The sequence below is a fragment of the Trichomycterus rosablanca genome, chromosome 27, assembly GCF_030014385.1.
Source record: "Trichomycterus rosablanca isolate fTriRos1 chromosome 27, fTriRos1.hap1, whole genome shotgun sequence".
NCBI classification, from domain to species: domain Eukaryota; kingdom Metazoa; phylum Chordata; class Actinopteri; order Siluriformes; family Trichomycteridae; genus Trichomycterus; species Trichomycterus rosablanca.
In genome coordinates, this window is record NC_086014.1 from 7,457,731 (window position 1) to 7,470,689 (window position 12,959).

Here is a 12,959-nt window from a genome sequence, read left to right on the forward strand (position 1 = left end):
GATCAGTTTAAATATATCAGATCATGTTGCCCTATGTTGAAGAAGTGTCCTTAAAATGGGTGTTTCAACATGACAATGACCCAAAACATCTTGATTACAGACAAACAAGATTATAGTAATAGAGTGGCCAGCCCAATCCCCTGACTTCAATCCCATAGAGAACTTGTGGGCTGATATCTGAAGCGCGTTTTTTTGAGGCAAAACCCAAAATTGCAGAAGAAATGTGGAATGTAGTGTAATCATCCTGGACTGGAATACCTGTTCAGAGGTGCCAGAAGTTGGTTGACTTAATGCAACACAGATCTCAGAAACAATTGTTATGCCACAAAATATTAGTTCAGTCATTTAAAGTAAAGTGAAACCTCAAACCTTTTTTCAGTTTATAGATAATTACAGAGTTACAGAGTTTTTAAAGAAAAATGCTGGCACTGCTGTTTTTTTGAACAGTCTAATATTCATTTTTCTAAATTTTCTGTAAAGGATTAACACAAACTGGCTAAATTTTGTTAATGTTTTGATTTAGAATTGAAAGTGTAGTATTTTCAGTGCAATTGCATTTATGGAAATAAAAGTTTCTATAATGATTTTGTGCTTTATTCGCTTCTTTAAAATCACTGCTATTTTTCTAAACACCACTGTACTTATAATCGTGTTTATATGTTGCCCTTTTTCTGTTTCAGGATGACTGTGTTTTCTTTCAAATCATTAACACTGCAAATGTTTTTGTTACATGAATACAAATCACTTAAATGGGCCCTACTGTACATATGTATAGCTTTAGTTGGTGCAACATGGAAATAAATCCTCTCTGAATAATGTTAGCTATGTTGACAATAAACAATGGCATTTAAAGCTTACTTTAGAGGTTATAAACAAACACAAACCTCAGATCGTTTATAGTTCTTACTGAGGAAACCTGTGTAATGTTTTCGCAAAAACTTGCCCAGCTCAAAGTGCTCCTTCATACCCTCCTGTAAACACAAAGAAGACAAATAAGTTACCAGTGTAAACCATAAATATCTAATTAATAACTAAAACAAAACATGCACATTTGGAAATGCTAGATTAGAAAAGTCATTTAACAGGCTCATAAATGTAAAATGAATGCAGAAAACAACTTTATAAATCCATTATAACTCCTTTATTATGTGCTTGGTAAGCCAATATTTGTACTATATGCATTTCACAATTCCAACAGACATTTATTCATGTGGCTTTATTGTAATTTCAAACATGTAGACAATGAAACAAAATTTATCTTGATTTTGAAAATGAAGCTGAAATATATGCAAGTGTGTGTGTGTGTGTGTGTGTGTGTGCATGCAATGCCTGTGAAAGCTGTCCAAATCCCTGTGGCCATGCACTCTCCGGGTGTGGGTCTGTTGGATAGCCTTTGACTGGAGAACGGTCTCCATGTCGATATATCTAAACAGATACATGAACAAAAATTTCTCAGTATAAGTAAAATATTAAAACATTTATATTAACAAACATTAATATAATAACTTAATTAGGTCAGGAGTTACTTATACTGGGTTGAAATGTAAGCATTTAAGTAAATGGTAAAACTATCGTGATAGTGATTGTATTATTTAATACAATTATTAGTGGAACAGTTACAATGTAGACAGACATGCAAAATTGAACTGATAATGCATTTAAAATTTAAATAAAATAGGTCATCCCAAAACACTATGCACACAAATCAAATAAGGCTAGATGGACGGCATTACAATGGGTTTGCCTTAATTTAATTAGTTGACTAAAATATTTTCTTTAGTTAATGATGCTGTTACTAATGATCTAATACAGCATTGTTTATTTATGATGTTTCATAATCCTACACTTGTCATGCATTGGAAAACACCAAATTCATATTAATGACTGCTTTAATAAAGTAAAATGATATTGCAATCATTGTTACTGTCTTAGTAACTATTGCCTATTTGTAAATAGTTAATGTTCACCAGGTTTTATTACCTGATGTTGCTATTGAACACAATTAAGTGCTTAACAGTATATGTTTTTATCTGTTCTAAGGGTATTATAATTGGGTCTAAAAGGAGGGTCCACCGAAAGCTTATTCTTTGCTAGCATTTATTAGTGCAAGACTGCAAGCAAGTTAGGTCTTTCACCAACTACCATATGATACAATAAAAAGATTTAGAGAATTCAGTGAAATCTCAGTCTGTTTAGGGCCAATCCAGAAACCACTATTTAATGTGCTGACCTGTGAGCCCTCAGACAGCATTGCACAAGAATCATCATGCCTCTGTGCTAAATATAAGGTTTTTTTTAGTTGTCCTGCTAAGTTGCTAAGGGCCCTTGATGATTGGGCTTTCCTCCACGGCCAGGCAGGTTTGCAGTTGTTCCATATGTTTTAAACTTCTTTATAATGCTCCCAATGGTCTCTCTTGGAATGTTAATTTTTTTGGAAATCTTTTTATACCCAAGGCCATTCAGGTGTGATGAAATAATCTCCTCTCTCAGCTTTTGGGGAAGCTCCTTTGTCTTTCCCATGATTGCAACTGACCTTGAATACCTTTATGGGTGGGGTTTATATATGCATCACAGCTGAAGCAAATGAAGGATCATTATAGAGTTTCCAAAGGCTTAATTATGTTTCAACTCTACTTTAGGCCATAAGAACTGTCAGAAAGCTTTGAGAACAACAATATCATATAGGGGTTGAATAATTGAGACATGGCTATCTGCCATGGCTGCATTTTCTGTGTTAAATGTATCTATCACTCAACTTATAAACAAGTCATCCAAAGCAGCTCTTAGGGGGGTTGAATATTTCTGATTGCAACTATATACTGTATATACAGTCCTGCTCACCATTATTGGCACCCCTTCATTTTTTGCATAACCTGTACAATATCTTCAGAAATAAATGGAAATGTACCAAATTTATATTATCAGGATTTTTTAATTGGAGGTCCAAAGTAATATAACGAAGAACATTGTTTTTCAGCGTACATGTTGTCATTTTAAAGAAGAAACAGAAAAAAACAGCATGTGCAGTAATAAAGGCACCCCTCCTTAATATTTGGTTGCACACCCTTTGGCAGTGATGACAGCCTCCAAACGTTTCTTGTAGCCATCTATAAGCTTCTTGCACTTCTCAGCTGGTATTTTCTCCCACTCTTCCTTTGCAGTTTGTTCGAGCTCTTGAATGTTTGCAGGGTTCTTTTTCCCAATGGCAGATTTCAGCTCACCCCACAGATTTTCAATGGGATTGAGATCAGGACTCATTGCTGGCCATTTTAAAACAGTCCATTTCTTCCTTTTCAACCATTCCTGCGTGCTTTTGGATGTGTGCTTTGGGTCTTTGTCTTGCTGGAGGACCCATGATCTTCGACTCAAACCAAGTTTTCTTACACTGGGTAGGACATTTTGCTCTAAAATCTCTTGGTAATTCTCCGATTTCATGATTCCTGTGATACGGTCGAGGCCCCCAGTACCAGACGCAGCAAAACAGCCCCACAGCATTATGGATCCTCCACCATGCTTAACTGTAGGTAGGGTGTTCTTTTCCTTATACGCTTCATTGCGCCGTCTGTAAACAAACTGTTGGTGTGCATTGCCAAAAAGCTCTATTTTTGTTTCATCGGTCCACAGAACATTTTCCCAGAAGGATTGTGGTTTGTCCAGGTACTCTTTGGCAAAGTTGAGTCGTTCCTTTTTATGTATTTTCTTCAGCAATGGTTTCTTTCTTGGCCTTCGCCCATAAAGCTCTGCTTGGTTTAGTGTGCGCCGTATGGTACTTGTTGAAACCAAGACCCCAGACTGTTCCAGGTTGGCCTTCAGGTCTTTGGATGTTTGACATGGTGTTTTTTCCACCATTCACACCAACCTTCGAAGACATCTCTCATCAATTTTCCTCTTCCCTCCACGTCCAGGGAGGTTCTTGACTGTTCCATGCTTGGCAAACTTCTTAATAACATTGCGCACTGTTGAAACAGGGATACCAAGGTCTTTGGAGATGGCCTTATACCCTTTGGAGGTCTTGTGTTTGCTAATAATAGCACTTCTGATGTCCTCAGACAGCTCCTTTGTCTTCACCATTGTGACAAAGGAACAGGGAATAACTTGTGGCTTTTTAAAACACTGAAGTCATCATTCATTGGGTAATTAATGTCACATGGGCACTGACAATTTATCACAGGTGATTCTCATTTGTGATTTAGCACAGGTGAGTCAAAATGTGTTTCCATACTGATTTACTGTAAAGGGTGCCAATACCAGTGCCACAGCAAGCTTTAGGTTTTTCTATTTTTTCTCTCCCATTGTTTTTAGTTTTAAATGTTGTTTATCATTTGCTCTTTTGTATCAAACACAAGTTCTCTATAGAAAAAAGCTGTTACACTTGATTCATTTTTTTCCAGGAGATATTCCACATTATGTACTTAAACTTCATGGGTGCCAATAATGGTGAGCAGGACTGTATACAGTATATACCGTATATATATACACTATATATATATATACTGTATATACAGCAGGGAAAATAAGTATTGAACGCATCAACATTTTTCTCAGTAAGTATATTTCTGATGGGACTACTGACAAATTTTCACCAGATGTTGGTAACAACCCAAGCGTTGGTGAGCGTGCATAAAGGCCATGGCAGTTGAGTGCATTACTTATAGTTTTCTTTGAAACAACTGTACCTGCTAATTCCAGGTCTTTCTGAAGCTCTCCGCGAGTGGTCCTTGGCTCTTGGACAACTCATCTGATTATTCTTTTGACTCCTCTGACAGAAATCTTACGAGGAGCACCTGGTCGTGGCTGGTTTATGGTGAAATTATGTTCTTTCCACTTCCGGATAATGGCCCCAACGGTGCTCACTGGAACATTCAGAAGTTTAGAAATACGTCTGTAACCAATACCATCAGTATGTTTTGCAACAATAAGGTTGAAAAGGTCTTGAGAGAGCTCTTTGCTTTTACCCATCATGAGATGCTTCTTGTGTGACACCTTGGTAATGAAAAACCTTTTTGTAGGCCATCAATTAGGACTAAACCAGCTGATATTAATTTGCACTGATAGGGGCAGGATAGCTTTCTAAATACTGACAGATTTCAGCTGGTGTTTTAGCTTTCCATGCCTTTTTGCACCTCCTTTTCTTCATGTGTTCAATACTTTTCCCTGTGTCATTTCACTTTATTACACATAACTTAATTTTTGGACTTATTTGTTTTGACTGCTTTATATGTGGATTACTTGGGTTGTTACCAACATCTGGTGAAAATTTCATGTCAATAGTCCCATCAGAAATATATTTACTGATAACAATTCTGATTCAATACTTATTTTCCCCACTGTATATCATTTGTTTACCATTCTTTGTACCATATCTGTTTAAATAAAAGCCATCAAAAAGTATTTTTTGTTTAGTTTTGTTTATATTGCCTTCACATTGTCCCAGATAGGATCCACCGCTATTATTTTTTAGCTCATTGCTTAGGAGTAGCTTAGTAGTGTCAGTTGAAAAGTGGCGCCCAAACAGGGAAACAGGGACCATCTGGGTTATAGTAGAGTTGGCAGAGAGGAGGCACTCAAATGGCCATTGCCCCCCAACACCCCCACCTCCACCTCCCAAGGACAACAGTCAGTGTAGCCTAGTAGAGCACCTTCGGCTTGAAGAGGAAAAGATCTGCAGCCTAGAGACCAAGTTACAGGAGCTGCATAGCTTTTCAGGGGACATCATGACACTAAAAGAGCACTGAGGGCCATGAAAGATGAACTGGAGCAAAGTGACAGAGCCATTGAAGAGCAACTTGCCTACCGTTTGCAGAGACAAAATGAGAAACTCAAGGCAGTGATAAGCCTGGAGGTGCAGGAGTTGGCAAAGACAGTGCTGGACTGGTTACCAGGAGAGACAAACAGTTGGAGAAGAAGTTTCAGATGCTAATGCCCTTAGCCTCTACTCCCCTTCCATCAACTCACACTCTGGCATGTACAGTGTAACACAAAAGTGAGTACACCCCTCACATTTCTGCAAATATTTCATTATATCTTTTCATGGGACAACACTATAGACATGAAACTTGGATATAACTTAGAGTAGTCAGTGTACAGCTTGTATAGCAGTGTAGATTTACTGTCTTCTGAAAATAACTCAACACACAGCCATTAATGTCTAAATAGCTGGCAACATAAGTGAGTACACCTCACAGTGAACATGTCCAAATTGTGCCCAAATGTGTCGTTGTCCCTCCCTGGTGTCATGTGTCAAGGTCCCAGGTGTAAATGGGGAGCAGGGCTGTTAAATTTGGTGTTTTGGGTACAATTCTCTCATACAGTGCTTGTAACTTCCATTGTGTTCATTTGTATTCCTGGGTAAGGTAGGCTACTGGTTGAAGTATATTCTTTGCTGTAACTTGTTTTAGAATAACTTGTTTTAGAATCTATCTTTGCAACTTTGATTATTAACTTGCTTAACTGTGCTAGAATTTAACTATTTGTAAAAAACTAAGCCAGTCTGGCTGCATTAATCTGTGTTTTGCTGATTGGTTAAAGTGGTTTCAGGTGTCTTATGGTTAGAGGCCTAGGTGTGAATTGAGGGGCAGGGCTAAGCTTAGTATGTAGCGGCTGGTCTTCTCTATCACTAGGTTTTAATGTCTGTCTGGATTGTTTAATCTATCTAACTTTTTTCTACTAAACTAAACTAACTTTGGGTAAGTACTATCAGTCTCTGACATTGTTTAATCTATCAAACTTTTCTCAGCATGTGCTACTCAATCATTCCTGTGCTTATATCTCACAGACCCCGCAGACATCAGAAGTCCCATTACAGGAACAGCAACGCCAGCAACCTCATCTACCCCCAACTGTTGCAACAATCTCAAACAGTGGTGGTAGGTGGGGTCTGGAACTGTCAATCAGCCGTCCAAAAAGCTGACTTCATCTCAGCTTTTGCACTTTCTCACAGCCTTGACTTCCTGGCACTGACTGAGACATGGATCACCACCGAGAACTCAGCAACACCAGCAGCCTTATCCTCTGCCTACACCTTCTCTCATACACCGAGAGGATCTGGTAGGGGTGGTGGTACAGGTTTGCACTTGACCATGAAATGGCAATTAACTTCTGTGAATGTTTCTCACCTTAACATTTCATCTTTTGAATTTCATGCTATTACTGTTACTTTTCCAATTACTCTTCATATCATTGTCATTTACAGACCACCTGGCTCATTGGGAGACTTCAAATAAGAGCTGGATGTTCTTCTGAGTTTCTTCCCTTCAGATGGAACTCCTCTGACTCTTCTTGGTGACTTTTATCTCCCTACAGACAAACTTCAGTCCTCCTGTCTTCTTCCTCTTCTTTCATCTTTCGACCTCCTCTTTAACCACAGCCCTCCGACACACAAAGGAGGCAATCTTCTGGACCTGGTCTTCAGCCGTCCAGCTTCTGTTCTGGACCTCACTGTCACCCCATTTCACCTCTCTGACCATCACTTTGTGTCCTTCTCTCTCTGTCTCCCAACTCTTCCTACCTCCAACCACACTTTCACCCTTACAACACGCCCCAATCTTCACTCTTTATCTTCCTCCCTGTTGATCTCCACCATCCTAACTTCATTACCTAACCCTGACATGCTTGCTACCCTTCCACTCAACTCTGCAACTAATACTCTACTCTCTTCTCTTTCAACATCCCTCGATCAGCTCTGTCCTCTTACCCTCAAACGAGGAAAACCTTCTCACCCTGCTCCTTGGCTGTCAGATGCATTGCGCAGCAACAGAAGAGAATTAAGGGCAGCTGAGAGAAAGTGGAGGAAATCTAAGCTCAGTGTGGATCTCCACTCCTACCACGATCTGCTGTCCAGGTTCTCATCCGACGTGACTGCTGCAAAAACATCTTTTTACAAAGCCAAGCTTGAACAATCTGCTGCTGACCCACGTAAGCTTCATGCTATCTTTTCCTCTCTTCTGAACTCTCCTCCTCCTCCCCCATCTGCCTCTCTCACTGCTACTGACTTTGCAACATTCTTTCAGGACAAGATTGACAAAATCAATCAATCCTTCTCTCCGACTGACCCACTTTCAGCTGACCCTCAACCCACCAACACACTCACCAGCTTCACCCCACTCACCATGGATGAGGTTACACAGCTCCTCTCATCCAGCAATCCCACTACATGCACACTCGACCCTATACCATCCACCATCCTAAAAGACATCTCACAGGACCTAATCCCCTTCATCACACCCATCATCAACAACTCCCTGACATCAGGTGTTGTCCCTACTGCTTTTAAGAAGGCTCAGGTCATTCCCCTTCTTAAGAAACCTACACTAGACACTACAGACATTAACAACTACAGACCTGTCTCACTCCTGTCCAACCAACTATCTGCCTTTCTCACTCAGAATGACCTCCACGATCCGTACCAGTCTGGCTTCAAGGCAGCGCATTCTACGGAAACAGCACTTGTAGCTGTTACTGAGAAGCTTCATGCAGCCAAAGCAGCCAAACTGTCATCTGTCCTTATTCTTCTTGACCTCTCTGCAGCCTTCGACACCGTGAATCAAACCTTGGTGTAACAGGTTCAGCATGGCAATGGATGGCCTCCTACCTCGAAGGGCTCTCCTACCAAGTGTCATGGAGGGGATCCATATCTCCCCCATGCACTCTCTCAACCAGTGTTCCTCAGGGCTCTGTACTTGGCCCACTTCTTTTCTCTATCTACACCCGCTCTCTGGGTAAGGTCATAGCCTCCCATGGCTTCTCCTACCACTCCTATGCAGATGACACTCAGCTCGTTCTGTCATTTCCTCCTTCAGACGCACAAGTCTCAGCTTGTATCTCAGCATGTCTGCGAGATATCTCACAATGGATGTCAGCTCATCATCTAAAACTTAATCCCAGCAAGACAGATATGTTGCTTATTCCTGGAGATCAGTCTCCAACCCAGGACCTAGTCATTTCTCTGGATGACTCCCAGATCAGACCATCTGATAAGGTAAGAAGTCTTGGTGCTGTCCTGGATAACCAGCTGACCTTCTCTCCTTATATAGCCAACATGACAAGATCGTGCCGGTTCCTCCTGTACAACATCAGGAAGATTCGGCCATTTCTCTCCAGGGAAGCTACCCAGATTCTGGTGCAATCACTTGTAATCTCACGGTTGGACTACTGCAACTCCCTTCTGGCAGGAGCGCCCATGTCCACTATTAAACCCTTGCAGCTCATTCAAAATGCAGCTGCCCGTCTGGTTTTTAACCAGCCCAAACACTGCCACATCACCCCACTGCTGCGTTCTCTTCACTGGCTTCCTGTAGCTGCACGCATTCAGTTTAAAACACTGACGCTCGCCTACAAAGCCAAAAATGGACCAGCCCCAAGCTACCTTCGTGGTCTAATCAAACCCCGCTCTGTACCACGCAACCTCCGAGCCACCAGTCTCACTCGACTTGAGCCTCCATCCAGGACTAGGACTCTGTTCTAGCACCCAAGTGGTGGAATGAACTTCCTCTGTCTGTCCGAACATCTGAGTCTCTTGCTGTCTTTAAAAAACGATAAAAAACCCACCTTTTTATGAAGCACTTAAGCTGACTTGTACTTATTTACTAACATCTTGTTCCATCCTTTTACATTTCCAAAGAAAAAAAAAAAAAAAAACACTTTGGTTCTAACAGGTTTTAGCAGATTTGTGTTCTTCGACTGTTGTTTACCTAAACTTGAGAAATGAAATGTTCACTTTGGAAGCACTTCTATAAGTCACTCTGGATAAGAGCGTCTGCTAAATGCTGAAAATGTAAATGAAAATGTAAATACTGGCCACTGGATATTCAACATGGCACCTCATGGCAAAGAGCTCTGAGGATGTGAGAAATAGAATTGTTGCTCTCCACAAAGATGGCCTGGGCTATAAGAAGATTGCTAACACCCTGAAACTGAGCTACAGCATGGTGGCCAAGGTCATACAGCGGTTTTCCAGGACAGGTTCCACTCGGAACAGGCTTCGCCAGGGTCGACCAAAGAAGTTGAGTCCACGTGTTCGGCGTCATATCCAGAGGTTGGCTTTAAAAAATAGACACATGAGTGCTGCCAGCATTGCTGCAGAGGTTGAAGACGTGAGAGGTCAGCCTGTCAGTGCTCAGACCATACGCCGCTCACTGCATCAACTCGGTCTGCATGGTCGTCATCCCAGAAGGAAGCTGACGCACAAGAAAGCCAGCAAACAGTTTGCTGAAAACAAGCAGTCCAAGAACATGGATTACGGGAATGCCCTGTGGTCTGACGAGACCAAGATAAACTTGTTTGGCTCAGATGGTGTCCAGCATGTGTGGCGGCGCCCTGGTGAGAAGTACCAAGACAACTGTATCTTGCCTACAGTCAAGCATGGTGGTGGTAGCATCATGGTCTTGGGCTGCATGAGTGTTGCTGGCACTGGGGAGCTGCGGTTCATTGAGGGAAACATGAATTCCAACATGTACTGTGACATTCTGAAACAGAGCATGATCCCCTCCCTTCGAAAACTGGGCCTCATGGCAGTTTTCCAACAGGATAACGACCCCAAACACAACCTCCAAGATGACAACTGCCTTGCTGAGGAAGCTGAAGGTAAAGGTGATGGACTAAACCCAATTGAGCACCTGTGGCGCATCCTCAAGTGGAAGGTGGAGGAGTTCAAGGTGTCTAACATCCACCACCTCCGTGATGTCATCATGGAGCAGTGGAAGAGGATTCCAGTAGCAACCTGTGCAGCTCTGGTGAATTCCATGCCCAGGAGGGTTAAGGCAGTGCTGGATAATAATGGTGGTCACACAAAATATTGATACTTTGGGCACAATTTGGACATGTTCACTGTGGGGTGTACTCACTTATGTTGCCAGCCATTTAGACATTAATGGCTGTGTGTTGAGTTATTTTCAGAAGACAGTAAATCTACACTGCTATACAAGTTGTACACTGACTACTCTAAGTTATATCCAAATTTTATTTCTATAGTGTTGTCCCATGAAAAGATATAATAAAATATTTGCAGAAATGTGAGGGGTGTACTCACTTTTGTGATACACTGTACCCCTAGAGCACGCCAGCAGACCCTACCTAACACCACCATCGACAGTTTGACTGCTGCTCCATTAAGTCTGCCCATTAAGCTGGAGTTTTCAAAATATGGAGGTGTGAATGAAGAACAGGAGTTTCTGGCTGTCCGATCCCTGAATGACCTAGAGGTACTGGCTACCCTCACCTCTGTTCTATCAGTTACTGCTAAAGAGTGGTGGAAGGCAGAGAAGATGGCGGTCAGGACTTGTGCCCAATTTAAAGCAATCTTTCTTCACTCATTCTTGTCTGAGAACTATGAAGCCGAGGCTAAGCGCCGGCTGAGGGACCGAAGACAAGGGCCTCGTAAAAGTATTAGAGACTGTGCTTTCCAGTACCGAGTGCTATGCCTACATATGATATGAACGAGAGGGATCTAATCCAGGTCATTCTGAGGAACTGCAATCCTCAGCTAGCAAGTTTACTGAGGGGGATGGTTAAGACGGTGGATGAGCTGGTGACAGTGGGAACACTGGTGGAGAGAGACCTGTCTGCTGCAAAGGCTTACTGGAATCATGTACATGAGGCCACAGGACAGAAATCCCAGGGCTCCAAGGCATGCAAGAAAGGTATAGGGCAGAACCCCGCTCATACCAGTGTACTCCAACCTGCTCCATCTCCAGTTGAGATGCTTACCTTACCACTAATGATCAGAGGTAATAAGGTCACAGCCCTGGTGGATACTGGCAGTACCTATTCTTTGATGAAGGAGTTTCTTTGGGAAGCACTCAAGGGGAAGAAAGAGGTCTGGAAACCATTCAGAGAGCAAAATTTTCTCCTAGCAGATGGATAGGCCAGAGCTGCCAAGGGTCTGGTGGAGGTAGACTGTCAACTACATACTCACCACAGGCGCCACCCATTTTACATCATGGGCCAAAGGGACTTTCTTCCACATTTGGTCTTAGCAGCAATTTCCAAAAGGCCACATATTCCCTGCCAGGTGGTTTCATGGGCCAGCTCAACATAGCCAACCCTTCCAATGATGAACAATCACCTGCAGCAAGCATACACCTCTATGTTGCCCAGCCAGTTAGATCAGGTACAGAGTTACAACAACAGGTAAAAATTATGGTAGCCAAGGCCAATGCTTTGGACTGTCACAAACATCAGCTGAGAAAACTGTTACACCAATGGCCGTTGGTGTGCTCCACAAAGCTAGTAGAAAGAGACAGTATCCAAAAGTCTGCATTTGTCATATGCGAAGGATTATATGAATTCCTGGTCCTTCCCTTTGGCCAGCTGCAACGTTTCATGGAGACAGTTTTAAGAGGTCTGAAGGGAAAGTCATGTCCAGATGGGCTGATTCCTCCTGTCCACTATGGACAGTAGGGAGCAGTCATTGGTCCCTTATATAAGTAGAGGAAGCCAGGTAGGAAAGGCTAGAGAGTTGACCTTCAGGCATAAGCACTCTCTGATGGAGATCTCCTTTTTGGGAAACCCAGAGTTTCAGGCTCATTGTAAGTGTTTTCTTTCCTTTTTATTCTTTTTGGATGGCTAAAAGGGGATGTTATTGCCTTAGGTGTTTGTTGTTAAAATGCTAATGCTAAAATGTTAATGCTAAAATGCTGATGCTATGGCTAAAATGTTAATGTTAAAATGCTTAAAGCTTGGTGGTTAAGGAATCATTGTTTCCCTCTTATGCTGAAGGAGATTGTTTATGGGGCACAAATGCGGCATGTTTGAGGTTTGGGAAGAGTTGGACTTATCATCCAGGTTACATCTATGCCTACATCGTGACATCTCAGAGCACGTCTGCTAAACTGGTGGTATCAGCCAATTCTCCTCATCCAAGGACTATGGACTTTATCATTCTTTAAAGACTGTTGGGAAATTAGGGGTATTTGATTGTTGGAGGGTTTGTGTGTGGCTAATTGTTTATTTGTTGTTTTTGT

The 12,959-nt window shown here is 41.9% G+C and overlaps 1 protein-coding gene across 1 annotated transcript in view; it reads right to left on the reverse strand.

Annotated features, from left to right (window-relative positions):
• The window catches only part of LOC134304145 (lysosomal acid phosphatase-like), a 40,020-nt gene extending 34,881 nt beyond the window's left edge, over nucleotides 1-5,139 (reverse strand). Inside the window, exons 1-3 of the mRNA XM_062989724.1 lie at nucleotides 4,677-5,139; nucleotides 1,330-1,425; nucleotides 885-971 (exon numbers count right to left, since the gene is read on the reverse strand). Coding sequence (XP_062845794.1) covers nucleotides 885-965 — 81 coding nt within the window. The 5' untranslated portion in view covers nucleotides 966-971; nucleotides 1,330-1,425; nucleotides 4,677-5,139. The remainder of the gene's footprint in view (nucleotides 1-884; nucleotides 972-1,329; nucleotides 1,426-4,676) is intronic.
• Nucleotides 5,140-12,959: the final 7,820 nt, after the last annotated feature.